General features: G+C 38.7%; 1 protein-coding gene across 2 annotated transcripts in view; it reads left to right on the top strand.

Annotated features, from left to right (window-relative positions):
• The window catches only part of SEMA3C (semaphorin 3C), a 117,116-nt gene that overhangs the window by 82,461 nt on the left and 17,326 nt on the right, over window positions 1-17,329 (top strand). For both annotated transcript variants that reach the window (XM_072147257.1, XM_072147258.1), the window contains exons 13-14: window positions 8,383-8,471; window positions 15,627-15,668. In XM_072147257.1, coding sequence (XP_072003358.1) covers window positions 8,383-8,471; window positions 15,627-15,668 — 131 coding nt within the window. The remainder of the gene's footprint in view (window positions 1-8,382; window positions 8,472-15,626; window positions 15,669-17,329) is intronic.

The raw sequence follows: 17,329 nt of genomic DNA, 5'->3' as shown, positions 1-17,329 counted from the left end.
ATACACAGAGCAGGAGACACAATGATGTCATTACACTATGCCTCATGCTCCAAGCAGATTAATACAGCTGCCAGGAGCAGGGGGAAAGTATTTTGATGTCACCGTGTCACATGCTGCACAGAGAGATGAAGAGAAGAGGGAAGACAGAGCATTAATGTTTAATTTTTTTTTCAATGTCATAGTGTGAGGGGGTAAGATCAGAGAAGGGGACTTTAACCCAGGCCCTGTTTGGTTTTTGCGGTTCCATTTTTTACTCCCCACCTTCAAAAATCTGTTACTTTTTTATTTTTCCATGTAAAGAGCTGTATGAGGGTTTGTTTTTATTGCATGTCATAGTGATGGTATGAAATATTCCATACCGTGTACTTGGAAATAGGAAAAATATTCCAAATGCAGTGAAATTGGTAGAAAAAATGCATGTGCAATATTTTCGTGAGGGCTTGGTTTTTACAGCTTTCACTTTGCACCCCAAATGACATATCTTCTTTATTGTTTGTGCCTTATGAATAGCCATGACATACAATTTACAGGCAGTCCCCGGGTTACATACAAGTTAGGTTCCATAAGATTTTTCTTAAGTTGAATTTGGATGTAAGTCTGAACTGTATATTTTATAATTGGGATTTCAAAAATTTTTTGCTGTGATTGGCACAAGGATTATCATTCAGACACCTTACATCTGATCATTGCAGACAAGGACTATAGTAAAGCATCCACAGAGCTTCACCAGAGGTCGTAGTGGGCAGAGGGGTCTGTCTTTAACTAGAGGACAGCCTGTATTTCCTCACACTCTCTTTCGCATTTTTCTAAATGTGATAATATATTTCACATTAACTAAATCAGTAGCTGGCTAAAATATAGTCTCATCTTTTAGACATATGTTCCCAGAGTGAAAAAGTTAAATTTGTATGGATATATTTACAAATGGATGCATGGGTTAAGCACATCAGAGGATAAGCATTGCTCTGATGTTTTGCCATGCACTGCATCTGAGCCTGCATTTCATTGTATGTAGTAATCAGAAAAACCACACTCTATTGTTATATAAAGCATATTACTGTTTATACAAGGATCTAAAGACAACAGAAACAACTACATTCCTTTGGCATCTACATGGCATATATTAAAGGACAATGTCTTCAATAACCACTGAGCATTTATAATTATTTCACTACTAAAAACCACACACATTCAATACTACTCACAAGCCTCAAGTCTAGACAATCCTCTGCAAGCCATATAAAGAATGTGTACGTATATTATTGACAAAAATGATGGATATTCGTCTTTTGGCTGAAAATTTTTGGGAAGCGTATAAAGTTCAAACCACATTGATATACGTATGGCAAATAAGTAGAAACATGAAATGTTGATCACCTCATATATTGGGACAAAAGCCAACAACAGTCTATATACAGTATACAGTAGCTATACCCCACAAAAAATGTCAATGTCTCGAAAACTTGACATTTGGTCTTGAGCATCTAGTGCAGCATGACAATGACATTTCATGGTGTTCACAAGTTATCTAATTGTCTGCTGAGGCATGGCATCCCAACATATCATTGGAGTTCTGGGTTACAAAGTTACGACTTCAGACACATCGACACATATAGTAGGTGTTAAATGAGATTGAGTTCTGGAGAGAATACAGGTCATTCTATTTAAAGTACCCCTTGTTGTCCATGTTGTCCATGTAGATAAAATTGGGCCTTTGTTGTTCATGCAGAAGCACAAGTACTGGAGTAATGATCTTATTAAAGTCATATATTCTGGTCACTGTATCATTCAAAAAAGTGGTGCAGTTCTGTATTGGCTAGACATATCTGTCCACATGGAAAAACCACAACCAAAAGCTTGTCTGGTGACAACAGTGGCTAATGCATAGCGCTCTCCTTGAGGTCTCTAACATTGTTGGTGAAAGCTGAAATATCGACCAGTTGCACATGTGCATTCCAAAGTTTAGAGAAGGTCATGTTGAGTTCACCTATAAAGCTTTTTAGTGGTAGTGTATATTACAGTGAATAGAACATATTCAGAATTTGAATGCATACAGATAGTCGTGATCTATCATGAAATTACAGATTTTTTTTTTTAGAATTCTAGGAATTTATGAATAAATTAACAACTGGGTGTTAACCTTTCTTTTGTTAAATATGTTGTGCTAGGTCTGAACCAATTAAGTGAAAATTAATTTAAGGTATCCAAAAACGATACTTACTTGCATTTTGCAAGCTAAAGCCAGCCACACAAATTTTTTAAATGTCTTGCTTTTAGCTTGAAGCCACCCAAAATATGTTGGAACACGTTGGAATTTAAGATGCCTTATTCTCTTGCTCATAGAGGAGAGGGGCAACTGCCTAAGCGACCTAGCAGTGGCTTTTCCCCAATGCAGAGAACATGCCGACCTTAATAACTAAGGATCTTGTAAAAAACCAGCATGGTCGGACATTTGTGGAAAGTCTGGTCACCTCCACACAAATAAATTGGATAGTAATTATTTAAAGTGTATGGCCAGCGTTATACTCTTTTCTAATCTCCTAAGTTACTAGTTCCCTTATACTAAGGAGGCTTTGGTAGGACCATAGGCAATTAATCTTAAACCAAAAATCTGCCTGGAGTTTGGGTGGAAATAGGCTTTAACACAATGAATAGATGGATGATGGATCTATTTGCGGAGCGTCACGGTATACATTGTAGCACAACTTTTTAGCCTTCCTTTGTGCCTGTTTCTGTGCTTAATGGAAGAGTCAAAGAATTCTGAGTGCCTTTAAACAGTGTAAAGTCACGGTAAAGTAGATCAAATTACAGTTTATCAGCTCTTGGTTAACAAATACAAAGAAAGCTGCCTGCGTCTCAAAGGCGAGTATTTATTTTTACAGTCTATTGTTAATCACTGTGACACTTCTAGTTGTTTCTGCCATAAAATACATGACATAGTCACACTGAATTGATGGAGGAGAGTCGTTCCCATCTCAGACTGCAATAGCTTTATAGCCAGTCGCACATGTTTATTGTTGTGTCTGCCAAGGCGTTATAGCTCTGCCAGGTTTAACATTCTTATGGGATAGCTTTATAGTTCTGAACCGCGCCGCACTGTATTGTTTAAATTTTATGGAATTACAATCACTGAGAGATTTTACAAAAATAAGATTTATGTAAACTCAGTATATGCTTATTTACCATAGCTTTATCAAGTGCTGACAAATTCTCTGTCATGAATAGATCTTTATAAGCCCTTTGTTCTGGGCAAGCTGCTTTCACACGCAATGCTGTTCACACACACTGTAGTATAATTAACATGTCCACCGTATTATCACTATACACATACTTTATTCCAATGACAAGCTTATGGTGTGCTATTTTGGTCATATTTTATTTTGTTATATTTACCAAAGAGGCTAACACTATGTACTGTGCTCTGATTTTACAACAAAAGAAAATTTGACAATTCCACATGCTTTTACCTGATTCAGTATTATGGTTTCTACATGATATTTAACAGTTTATCTTTATGCAAATAAGTCTCTCTGCACTCTACAGGTCACAGACACGTCCCTTTTGCATAAAGGTTTGCATATTTCTCCAAAATAACACAATACAGGAAAGGCAAGCTTTTTGGACCATACACAATGGCCCACATGTGCAATTTTCCTGTGGATAAAGCATAGGCCACCAGATTCAGGATTTCTGGTGTCGGTTCTTCATGAATTTGGCGCTCCCTGCACTGTTCTGACAGAGTGCACCACTTTTTTTTTTTAACATTGGGCATGCAACACACTTCTATCGGACTTTGCATGTTAAATCTGGCGCACAGTCTGCCTAAGAACCAGAACATTCCCATGGTGCCTAGTGCAGTCGCACCACAAAACGATTGCATACGACACATGTGTTCACTGAAGAACACATTGCAGATGTTTCTGTACATCTGCTAACTTATCAGAAGACACGAGTGCAGAACAGTGTTCATCACAATAGTATGTGAAGAACAATATGTGTGAAGATTCTTAACACATGTTGTTCTTCACATACTATTGTGAAGAACACCTTTCTGCACTAATGTCTTCTGATAAGTTAGCAGATGTACGGAAACATCTGCAATGTGTTCTTCACTGTGTTCACCGTGTTCACTGTGTTCTTCACCGTGTTCACTGTGTTCTTCACTGTGTTCTTCACTTAAATGATCTTTAATGATCCTTAAATGATCCTGTGTTCACTGTGTTCTTCACTGTGTTTCCTTAAGTGAAAGCTCGTTCTCGAGCAAGCGAAATACTCGTCCGCGCAATGAGCCGTTTCGAGTACGCTAATACTCGAACGAGCATCAAGCTCGGATGAGTATGCTTGCTCATCTCTAGTCATAGCATAAGTAGTAGAACCTATGTACAATTCTCATTGGGTGTGAGAGGATTCCCTCCACATTTAGTTCAGTTTCTCCATAAGGGGAGATTAAAGTATGTCTGGACAACTCTTTAATACGGCTTTGTTTTTTCAGCCTGGTGAAAATATAGTTAGACTTGCTACTTCTGTACTATCTGCAGAAATGACATAGGGCAGTTGTTCAGGACGGTCTCACTGCTCACTGTAAAATCAAAATACTTTTAAAACATTAGTTTGCATATTTTTAAGGACACATGTATACAATATCTGGTTTTATGCTCAAAATCAAACAAATATCCATTATCCTGTGTATATTTTTAAGACCATTTTTAAATTGTATTCAGAAACTCTGTCACTTCTTTTGGGAGTTTAGCTGCTCACAGTTAAAGTATGTGTATAATTGATCTCTGGCAAAGGCAATGGAAATCTTGTACACGTGGTAGATTGTAAAGTAGGGCACTTATCTTTTCCTAAGTGAGTTGCCATATATTCTAGTTATGATATACACATAGTAATGTGAAACATTAGATAAGCATATATTAGACAGTGTAGGAGTATTAAGTGGGTTGTCTGCTTTGCACAGTCTCTTTATGCAAGACTGTCCCAATGATGATAAGCTGACATAATGCTCTGCCGATAAGACACCTAATTACCTGGAGTATGTGAGACCATACATTAAAAAGTATTCACTTCCTTTTCAGGACTGCCACCATTTAAAATTAGGCAACTACCCTGAAATAAATTGGATATTGACATTAGCCAGAGCTTAACGGTATCCTTCAGATTGTGAGATACTCTTTATTGCCACGTTTGGTTTGGATGATAGAAGGTCCTTAGTTCAGGGTTTCAGAGTTGAAATGATATTTCCGATCTTGACAACCCATTGAATGGCACTATCCCCATGATTGTAGATATATCGTACCTTAACGGACACCTGTCATCAGGTCTCTGTCACTATTTCTGTCACTGCTACCTGTTAGAGCGGCCCACAGGGATTCTACCCCAGCCTTTATTTATTCAATTCATACATTAATCATTCTAAAATCATCTTTTCTTTATTATGGAAATGAGTCTGGGCACATGCAGAGAGAAAGTGATGTCACCACTCCCTTCTCCTCTCCCTGCTCATGTCTGTGTGTAATGCATAGTAAACCTTTGCTAGTGTCTGTGCTTTATCTGCTCACATGCTGTGTTCTACTATACACAGGTGTGAGACACAGACATCAGCTACACATGTATCTGACATGTTCTGCTACAACATGGCTGCCTGGATCTCCTATACAGGCTGCAGGGGGCGTGACCGCCAGCACCAGGAAGCACATAGAGCAGCCATTACACTATTATACCTCACATCATTATACAGGCTGTCAGTCATGTGTATAAGAGTATCTCATATGCCCACAGGCTCCAGGGGCACTAGCACCAGGAGGCACATAGAGGAACCAGCACCAGGAGTGTCACATCATTATACAGGCTGTCAGTCATGTTTATAGGAGTATCTCATACGCCCACAGGCTGCAGGGGTACCAGCACCAGGAGGCACATAGAGGAACCAGCACCAGGAGTGTCACATCATTATACAGGCTGTCAGTCATGTGTACAGAAGTATGTCATACATACACAGGCTGCATGGGGCGCCAGCACCAGGGAGAACATAGAGGAGCCAGGACCAGGAGTGTGACATCATTATACAAGAATGCAGCCATATGAATAGGAGTATCTCATACACACACAAGCCACAGGGGGCATCAGCATCAGGTGGAACATAGGGTAGCCAGCACCAGGAGTTTCACATCATTATACAGGCTGTCAGCCTTGTGTATCGGAGTATCTCATACACACACAGGCTGCAGTGGGTGTGGCCACCAGCACCAGGAAGCACATAAAGGAGCCAGCACCAGGAGTGTCACATCATTATACAGGCTGTCAGTCATGTGTACAGAAGTATGTCATACATACACAGGCTGCATGGGGCGCCAGCACCAGGGAGAACATAGAGGAGCCAGGACCAGGAGTGTGACATCATTATACAAGAATGCAGCCATATGAATAGGAGTATCTCATACACACACAAGCCACAGGGGGCACCAGCATCAGGTGGAACATAGGGTAGCCAGCACCATGAGTTTCACATCATTATACAGGCTGTCAGCCTTGTGTATAGGAAGGGATAGGGGCAATGCTTTCTAATGGCAGTCTCTGAAAATATATTTGGTTTTGGGGGTTAATTTGCCTGCCAGGTTCTTTTTAAATTAGAGAAATACTTAATTTACTGAGACAAGAAGTATGATCATCAAAACAATAAGTTACTGCATGTCCTTAGGGTACAAACTACAAAGAGTCTCCAAATGAACAATTGTAGTGAGTTTACCGAGACATAGTATCATATAAATGTGTACTAATATAGTGGGGCAATAAAATTACCCAAGGATGTAACCCCGTAACGGCGAGCCCTCTCCATAGCCGGTAAGTCTTTGCTGTGATATCCCGCAATCGGTGCTAGCAGGGTGTTATCCCGTCCATGGGCGTCGCCATCTTAGTGAAGATCGTCGCTCCCTGTGACGTCATCTGTAGGGCCACGATCCATTGCCATGACAGTATGGCAGTATATTGTAGGATTGATCAGACAACCTAGGGTTACAGTACCCTAGGGGATCTGAAAAATAGTAAAAATAAAAAAGTTAAAAAAAAATTATATTAAAAAAGCCTAAAAATTTAAATCACCCACCGTTTCCTAGAAGTTATATAATTATAAATAAAACAGTAAAAATCATAAACACATATCAAAATATAATAATGTTTTTTCACTGTGTTTGACCCCGTAATGGAAAATAGCGCCTGAAGTCGAAATTGGCACTTCTTTTGCCATTTTGAAAAATATTCAAAATTGAATAAAAAGTGATCAAAGGGTCGTACAGTCCTAAAAATAGAAGCATTGAAAATGCCATCAAAGGTCGCAAAACATGGCACCACCCACAGCTCCCTACACTAAAGTATGAAAAAGTTATTAGCACCAGAAATGGCAAAATTAAAAAAAAAATTGTACAGGTTTTAATTTTTGTAAATGTATGAAAACATTATAAAACCTATCCAAATTTGTTATCTTCGTGATCACACCGACCCAAATAATAATTTAGACATTTTCACTGCCTTAGAAATCTGTTTCCCAGTACACGGCATGGAATATTAAATACCATCACTATGAAGTGCAATTTGTTACGCAGAAAACAAGCCCTCATACAGCTCTTTACTTAAATATAATTATAAAAGGGCCAGCTCATTAAGGGGTAAAGATTGTGATAACATATTTGAAATGAGCAGTCCATAATAGGTTAACTTTAATTGTTCTAGGTTTACTTGTTTATTTTATGTACTTCCATGGTAAAAATATGTACCAAATCCCAAAGAGAATGGATCCATGTTTGTTAAGCTACAGTATATTAGATTTTATTTTAACCAGCCTGTTTCCAGAGATTCAACTGAAATAAACAGTTGTTGTTGCTATCATACATTAATATTCCAAGTTTTTACCATGTTAAATTGTCTTTATTATGTACTCTTTGGAGAATGAATTAGAAACTGAGTTATGAAAGTGGTGCTTTGACAAAGAAAGCTAAGTTGGATACTGCAGCAGTGTCCCTGGTGCCTTTCTTTAGTCCCTCTAAAACATCTACCTGATATGTCCAGTTCTTATAACAAGATGTTGTTTGTAATGTGTTAATTGTTATTGTCTCAGATGCAGGAATTGCTCCAGGACCCGTATACATACATTACTTAGTTGTTGTTATTGTGTGTTATAAGATTACCTAAGGATCCCATGTTTCATGACAAAGAACTTATTCAAATTGTAAACTACGGTAGATTGTCTGACGGAACAGAGAAATGTATTATTCAATCATAGGCCCAAGTCTTTAAGATCGAAGTAAATAATTTTCCATTTTAATTTTTTCTTTTTATCATTAAAACTAATTGAGACACTTAATTATTTCATTTTTTTTATTCCAGACAAAGGGACAGTGCAGAAAGTGGTTGTTCTTCCTGGTAACAGCTCCGCTAGTGGAGAGCTCATTCTAGAGGAACTGGAACTTTTTAAGGTTTGGCACCTTCTTCTAATTTCTAGAAACAAATATTTTTACATAAAGTTTTGTTCTAACAGACTTGGCACTACATGTATAACTATAGATAAAAGAACTGGTGTTGTAATGTGTGTTTGGGTTAGCTGGAACCAGCACTGAAATAACGTAATGCTTGGTGAACTCTGAAGCTGTGATTTCAGTGACTTCACATCAGACATGATACATATTTCTGGCAACAGAAGTAGACATGTAACTAGCATTAAATGCAAACAGAAGTTTGCATGCTTTCCTTTTATAACAGATGGATGATCTTGCTATATTGTATTGTTGCCAGCATTGAAACTAAAAAAATATAGGGAAACATTTGCATTGATACAAAACTGGTGGATTAACCCTTATTTATTTACAAGAATAAGAATACATTATGGAAATCACTTTAGGCCATAAAAAATGTGAAAAAAGGATAGAAAGACAATACTGATTTCAAAGACTGTACCTAAACATATCTAAAGTATAATCTTACTATATGCAATATATTTAGGTTTTACCACAACAGTTTACCAAGTGAGCTTTCTGGGCCACTAACAGCAGAACATGATCTGCTGCTCACTCTGACAATGTCCATAGGAAGTGACTGTGGGTAACTCACGGCCTCATAGGCTTTATTAGGCACGCTCACTGTACGGTGTATGCACCATGTCTCACCGCACAGTGAACGTGTCTATTTCTGCCCAGATTACAGCATGGGCAGTCGGCATGTTCATTGTCCAACATTCATGCCCCGCACCGTGAACATGCCTAATAGAAACCTATGAGGCTGTGAGTTAGCCGTAGTTGACAGGTGGCCTGTACTTGATCTGGTGCCTCTGATGCATTTTACTAGTTACAACCAGATAATGAACTGTAATAGTATATGTCTCAAATCAGTTTTTTACCTGTTCATGATGTGGTAAGACCTGAATCTATTGCATATAGCATGGTGATGCATCAGATATGTTTAGGTAAAGTTATAACCTTATAGTTAAATTGGTATTGTCTACCTGCTATGTATTTTTTAGTTTTTGTATTGTCTGAATTCATTTCTTTCTGGAATTCTTTTAGTTGTAACTAATTAAGGTTTAAGTTTTAATCCACCAGTTGTTTTCTTCAACTGGTGGCAACATTGGTCATTAATTCAGTTGATGTATATTTAATTGTATTGCATCAAATAAAGAGCAATCAGATCTTAAGACAATGAAGACTATGTTATAAGATCCATTTTAAGAATCTCAATTCTAACATGTACAGATGAAATACAGTTATAGTGCCAATATACAAAAAGAAACAAAAAGGAAGTAATCTGCTTCACCCAATTTGTTAAAAACACTTCCGAGGGGAAATATTACTGCTTTCCGAAAGGTCATGTTATTGTCCCAAGGCAGTGTATTAACAATTACTGGAAGTTATCTGTAAGTAACTAGACATAATCCTTTTTCCCTCTTTTGTTGCTGAGATGTTCTTTGGAGCCCTGACAGTTACCACAGCAAGTGTCTCTGTAGCATCTCTAAAGTGCCTAAAGAAGGCACACAGGATTCCTTTTAAAAAACTGGCGCCAGGCTCTCCTCCTAGAGCTATACTGGCCAAGCTAATTAGCTCTCAAGACCGTGACTTGATTATGAAAAAAGGTAGGGAAAAGCAGGGATTGACTGTTAATGGACAGAAAGTATATATTTACCCTGACTTTTCTAGAGAGACCCAGAAGGCAAGGGCAAATTTCAAAACAGTCAAGAAAAGACTGGCAGAGGCTGAGATACAATATGCTCTTTTGTTCCCCTCCAAACTAAAAGTCATTTTTAAGGAGCGCACCTGGTTCTTTACCAGCCCAGAGGAAACATCTGAATGGTTAGACAGACAAGGCATTCGAAGCTAAGGAGATTCCAACATGCTGGGAGGTTGGAAGGGTGCGGGAGGTAGGCGTCGAGGTGTAAAGAGACCCATTGAGAAGATGTTGGATGGGTCATGGTGGGGGATATGGGGAAAAGGGTGGGGGGGGGGGGTTTCCAGCAGGAGAGGGAGGGTTTCCTTTTTTTTTTTTTTTTTTTTTGTTTGTTTTTGAATGGCTGACACTTTTAGGATAGTGGCGTGGAATATCCGGGGAGCCAGTGACAGGGTCAAAAGATGTCAAATTTTTGATATGGTGAATAAACACTTGCCGGCTATTATTTGTCTATTAGAAACACATTTAATTAAAAAATATTCGTATAGATTTAAGAAGAAATGGGCAATTCGTGAATTTCACTCCTTTGGCAGTATTTACTCCAGAGGGGTCACAGTCTTGATCCACGCAAGTATCGACTTTGACATATATCAGCAAAGGGTGGACAAAGAGGGTAGATATATTTTTTTGTTTGGGAAACTTTACGGTGGTATGGTTACATTGGCATTTATTTATATCCCGCCCCCCTTTTCCTTTAACGTGCTAAAAGATCTTCTGGGTTTTATTGAAGACAAAGGAAATTGTGCCCTAATGATCATGGGTGATTTTAATGCCGTTATGGATAAAATTCGAGATAAGTTGACACTGGATAGTCAGTTAACTACTGGGATTGAGAGTAGGGCTCCACTGGCTAGGTTTTGTGACGAGCTGGAGTGGATAGATGTTTGGCGCAGTCTTTATGGGAATCGTAGGGCCTTCTCCTGCATGAGCCGTTCTTATGGTACCTTATCCCGTATTGATCTGTGTATAGTTAACTCAGGCTTCTATAAGCGGATATTAAAAATGTCATATGAGGCCTTCCCCATTTCAGATCACAGTCCCGTTATGATCTCCATTAAGGCACATGAAGGAGATAAAATACGCAGTTTTAGGCTGAATCCTTATTGGATTCCGGTTTTGGAATCACAGATAGATATGGAGACCATAGCCCAGGAATTCTGGTCCAGAAACTCGCAAGAGCAGGACAGTGGAGTGGTATGGGATGCTTTTAAAGCATATATTAGGGGAGTGTATAGCAATAAGACCTTTGGAGCTAAGGAAAAAAGGTTAAAGGAAGCTCTGGCGGTGGCAGAACAAGCGGTTATCTATGTACCTGGGGAAGCAAATAGAGTAAAGGTTAACGAGGCAAGGGCGCAACTACAGGAGTTTTTGGATCAAAAAGCCCAGCATAGAATTTTTTTCCAGGGCCAGAAACACTTTGTGGAAGGAAGTAGACCCGGTAAATTGCTGGCAGGTATGGTGCAAGCCTCTGGGGCTGGTGGCAGAGTTATTACGGCTATTAGGGATCAGGATGGCACCATAAAGAATGCCTCGGGTCAGATTGCACGGGTGTTCAGTGAGTTCTATTCTAACTTATATACTACACAGACAGCAGCACAAGGGACAGAAATAGACAACTTTTTAGGAAAGGTGTCATTTCCATCAATAACCCAAGCCCAAAGGGATTATTTGGATTCCGAGTTAACGCTGGGGGAGATCTCTGCGGCATTAAATTTATGCGTCAGAGATTCTACCCCAGGCCCCGATGGGCTTCCCTTTAGTTTCTATAGGAAACATGAGAAAGCACTGCTGCCACGGTTGCTGGATACCTTTAAGGCAGGGTTCCTTTCTGGTTCAGTATCTAGGACGATGACGGAGGCCAATATTATATTAATTCCCAAGAAGGGCAAAGATGAGCTGGAAGTGGGCTCGTTTCGTCCAATATCGTTATTAAATACTGACTTGAAGATATTGGCGAAGGCCTTGGCATGCAGATTACAGAAGGTAGTCCAGGATATTGTCCACACCGACCAGAAAGGGTTCATCCCCAATAGAAGGATCAGTGAATGTATGCTTAGGATTTTTTCAGCTATAGATATGGGCCGGGGGGATCTCCGCTCCATCCTGTCTTTAGACGCGGTTAAGGCGTTTGACAGGGTGGAGTGGAGTTTCCTCTGGAAGGTGTTGGCCAGGTTTGGCATAGGGGGAGGTTTCATTGGGTTCGTTAAAAGCATGTACAATTGTCCTATAGCCAGAATAAAAGTGGGGGACTTTTTTTCTGATTTTTTATCGCTATCTAGAGGCACCCGCCAGGGGTGCCCGCTATCCCCACTCTTGTTCGCTTTGTACATAGAACCCCTGGCAATTATGATTAGGAAGGACCCTGGGATAAAGGGGGGTGGGGCTTGTGGCATGGGGGACAAAATTTGTCTTTACGCAGACGATATGGTACTATATCTGAGCGACTCGTTGCGGTCGGTCCCGAGAGTATTCGATTTAATTAAAGAATTTGGCAGATATTCAGGGCTGGATATTAATTGGCAGAAGTCGATACTCCTGCCATTAAGCCCAGAGGTCCAGGAATATTTCTCCAGCAATAAGTTATTACTGTGCAGGGAACAGTTTAAATACTTGGGCGTGACGGTTACCAGGAAATTAAGAGACTTTGAGAGTGCCAACCTTGGGCCGTTACTTCAGGAGGTTAGGCGCAAGGTTGGGGCTTGGAGTAAAATGCTATTTACCAAAGCCGACAAGATAGGGTTAATTAAGATGATTTTGCTCCCCAAGATCTTGTTTACACTTACTGCCTGTCCAATTTGGATAGATGAAACTTTTTTTAAGCTACTGGAGGCCATACTGAACGATCTGATGTGGGGCAGGAAACGAGTTAGGATAAAGATGAGCTATTTATACAAAGCAATAGGAGAAGGGGGTTTAGGTCTCCCGTTCTTTAAGGGATATTATTTGTCAGCCCAGTTAGCTAATTTCGTCAGATGGGAGAAGAGTTCTACCTTGGTGAATTTGGTAGATCTGACGGAGGGTAAAATTGGCAGCATTTTTGAGCTACTGGAGTCCTCTTTGTTTCTCGAGGCACCGTTTTCTAAATGGGATATCTGTAGTTCCTTTCATAAATCTTGGGTATCAGTAAAAGAGATGCTAGGCATCCAAGGCTTTCTAGATGAATCACCATTGTGGCTCAATAACAATTTGCCAGAGTTGAAATCTCTACCGGACAGAGGGTTTTGGGTTAAAAGAGGTGTGAAGCACATATCACAAGTGGTATTCGAGGATAAAGTGATTACGTTTGAAGAATTAAAGATTAAACACGGGTTGCAAGGGAACCATATATTTAGGTATATGCAGTTGGCTCATGCACTTAAGAGGGGCAAACACAGGATTAAACTAAGGAAACAAACACACGAGCTGATTAGAACAGCCACGAGCACTAGTAAAATAGTATCTAAAATTTATAGACACGTCACTAAGGAGTACTCAAATAAATTTGTTCATGGGTCGAGAGTAAAATGGCAGAAGGAGATAGGGACACTTGAATGCACTGATTGGGCGAAGATTTATAGGAATATGAAGGGTTGTTCACTCAATTGGAATTTTAGGGTGATACAGTTCAGTATGGTTTATAGAATTTACTACACTCCGTGGTCACTACACCGAATGAAAGTCCGTGAAGATTCAGGCTGCTATAAGTGTAATGGGCTGGACGCTGGTTTCCTTCATGTCGCCTGGGAATGCCCAGAGATGAGGGTATTTTGGCTAGAAGTCTTTGAATATACATCTGCTAACTTGGGCTGGCAATGTGTTCCATCAGTCAGGACTGCTATGCTAGGGGTAATTGACCACGAGGGGGTCGACAGCGCCGAAAGAAATTTAATAGCGAAGGTGATGAATCTAGCACTAGTTTGTGTAGCCCGCAAGTGGGGAGCCAAGGAACCTCCTTCCAAAACTCTTTGGTACAATTTAACATTAAAAGTGGCTCAATACGAGAAAATACGGTCTAAGGTTGAAGGTCGGAGAACCAAATGGGAAAAAACTTGGTCCAAGTGGCATTAGGTTTTTTTTTTTTTTTTTTTTTTTTTTTTTTTCTCTCTCCTGCTGGAGGGTTGGGTGGGGGGGGGGTGGGGGTTAGAGGAATTATGGTTGCACAAGGTTGTGTCCCCGGTTGTTGATAACTCGGGGGACAAGCCGTTCTAAGTGGTTTTTGCATCAACATTTTGGGTAAAAAGACAGTTATGCAATGTAAGAAGGATGTAATGACGGCTGTTGGGATAATTGTCTGTATAAGGATTATCTGAGGAGAATTTTTGTACGAGTAACAACCAGTGGAAGTTATATTGTATAGATGTCTATGTTTTTATGTAACATGTTAATTACTGAATAAAGAATTTCTTCTTTAAAAAAAAAAAAAGTGCCTAAAGAATAAAGATCTGTAGAAAAATCGGCAACTTGCCAACTCTCCCCTTAAACAGACCAATGATTCACTGTATATGTTATGTTCCTAGTAACTATATATTAGGAATAATTATGTCTCATAATTAAAAAAAATACCTATGATTGGTAACTTGGTAAAAAGACATTTGTCAGGACATTAGTTAGTCCTCAGTTAAATTAAACTTACCATCAAAATGAAGAAAGATAAAACGGGGACATCTACTCATAGATCCAGGCACCTTATCTGTGGTAATCTTCTTATAATTGTTAACCATGGCCTCCTCCCATCTAAAATCAACTTTTTAAATTATGCTAAAGAGCTTAAAGGAGTTGTTACCTGAGGGGCTATGTGCTTAAACTTCACAGGCTGTTGCACTGTGGAGGAGAACTTTCCCATCCCATTGTGCACTGAAACTTCCTCTGCTGTTGTGAGATTACATCAGGCAGAGGGAGGCCCCCTGAGGGAGCACATGGGGAGAGGGAGACAATATAACAGCCTGTGAAGCTTCAGCACAGCACATTTTTCAAGCACTGCATAGTGCTGCATAATCTGTGTGCGCTATATAAATAAAGGAATTATTAGTAGTAGTAGTACATTATTCAGTAATCTGCTTTTGAATACTATGCATGTTACAAACCCTTTTGTATGGTTCCCTGGATAATCAGACGATCAACCTGGATTCCTCTATTGACACTCCTTGCAAGCAGAGCCAAGGGACACTATATGGAGCCTGGCATTTAGATAAATAGCAGTCCAAGAACACCTCCTACAAAAACGCTTTCCCAATTGAGAAATAGAGGGGATTTGAGGGAGATCGACTTCCTTTTGGGATGTTAAGCTAGACTTGTGTAATGTAGTTTAGGTTTTATGAAGGTATTCTGGATGTTCATATTTTATTGTATGGAGTGTTGGTAATTGAAGGTCGTCTGAATCTTTTTCTATGGTATATTGTCACTGGTGCTTATTAACACGATCTGTTTTCTTGATTTAGAGCCATGCTCCTATAAAGTCAATGAAGATTTCATCAAAAAAGGTAATTTGTGATGACCCATCTTAAAATTAAAATAGAATTAGTGATACTTAAGAATAAAATAATATTGGCCTGCCTTGTTGAAAAATGATATTTACTACAGTACATTAAAACGTTTAAAATCAGCTCAAACACCATATAAGTATGTCACTTTAGATTATTCATATAATTTTCAATGTTGTGTTGTATTTAGCACGATACAGGGTTTGTGATGTATCTTGCATCAAATTCAAGGTAACTTGCTCCAGTATTTTCAAATTTCAGTTGAATTGAAAAATTCAGTTGAATTGAAGAAAATTTCAGTCATCTGTCCAGTAAAAACAAATTCTGAATTCCTAGTATGGCTCTTTCAAGCCACAACCTAATCTAATAATTTTAACATAATGTAATCATTTTATGTGCTTGGAACCATAGTTGTTTTCAAAAGCTTTGCATTACGCAACTATACATTTCAGTACTTAGTTAATAAAGATCAACGACAGTTTAAACTAATTTTTTCAACAACCATAATTAAAATTTCCTTTTTAAAAATTAATTCCCTAATCTATGCTTTAAATTACAAAAATGTGTTTTATGGGACGGATGTAATTTAAATTTTTTAAGTGACATTTTAAAACCTTGTCTGCAGTTACTGATAAGTTCTCTTTTACAAGAGGTCTACAGAGCAAACAGAGATTAGATTAATTAGTAATAGCATGCTATTTAGTGCTCCTCTCACACTGATTATATCTACATCTAAATTCAGAAACTCCACTGAGCCTGAACACTCATTAATTTTTGTAAAGTCAAGTACAAAAGCAGAATTATAGAGAAAAATGTTCATTTAAAAAGCAGATCACATACAAAAGATACATCATTTTCATATTAATAAATAGCAGTCCTGTTATGAAGCAGAGTTGTAGGAGTTCATATTATAGTGTATTTTCAATTAACAAATTCACACATGTATATGATGGTTTAACCCCTTAAGGACAGAGGTTTTTTCTCTCATTTCTCACTCTCCACCTTCAAAAATTCATGACTTTTTCATTTTTTTGTGTACAGAGCTGTGTGAGGGCTTATTTTCTGCATAACAAATTTTACTTCTCAGTGACATTATTTATTATACCATACCCTGTACTTGGAAGCTGGAAAAAATTTCAAAATGTGGTGCAATTGGCAAAAGAACGCATTTGCATCACTTTCTTGTGGGCTCAGTTTTTAAGACTTTCACTGTGCGCTGCAAATAACACCTCTGGTTTTTTCTTTGATTCAGTACAATGACAGTGATACCAAATTTATATAGGTTTTATTGCGTTTTAATACATTTTTAAAAATTAAACGAATGTGTATGAAAAAGAAAAAAATAGCGTGTTCTGACGCTAATAACTTTTTCATACTTAGGTGTACTTAGCTGTGTGAGGCGTGATTTTTGTGAAATGAGCTGATGTTTTCATTGCTACTATTTTGAGGACTGTGCAACATTTTGATCACCTTTTATTCCCTTTTTTATGGGATGTAAAATGGTGTTAAAGTCACATTTTGGAAATTCGAGCCCTATTTTTCATTACGGGGTTCACCGCCGGCAATGACCGCTTTTATATTTTGAAAGATCGGACATTTTGAAATGTGGCAATACCTAATGCTATCTGGTGGCATATAAGGGTATATTTACCCTTAGCCCA

The sequence above is a fragment of the Engystomops pustulosus genome, chromosome 4, assembly GCF_040894005.1.
Source record: "Engystomops pustulosus chromosome 4, aEngPut4.maternal, whole genome shotgun sequence".
Taxonomy (NCBI): domain Eukaryota; kingdom Metazoa; phylum Chordata; class Amphibia; order Anura; family Leptodactylidae; genus Engystomops; species Engystomops pustulosus.
The sequence above is the reverse complement of the archived record's forward strand: the minus strand, read 5'-3'. Positions and strand labels throughout refer to the sequence as shown.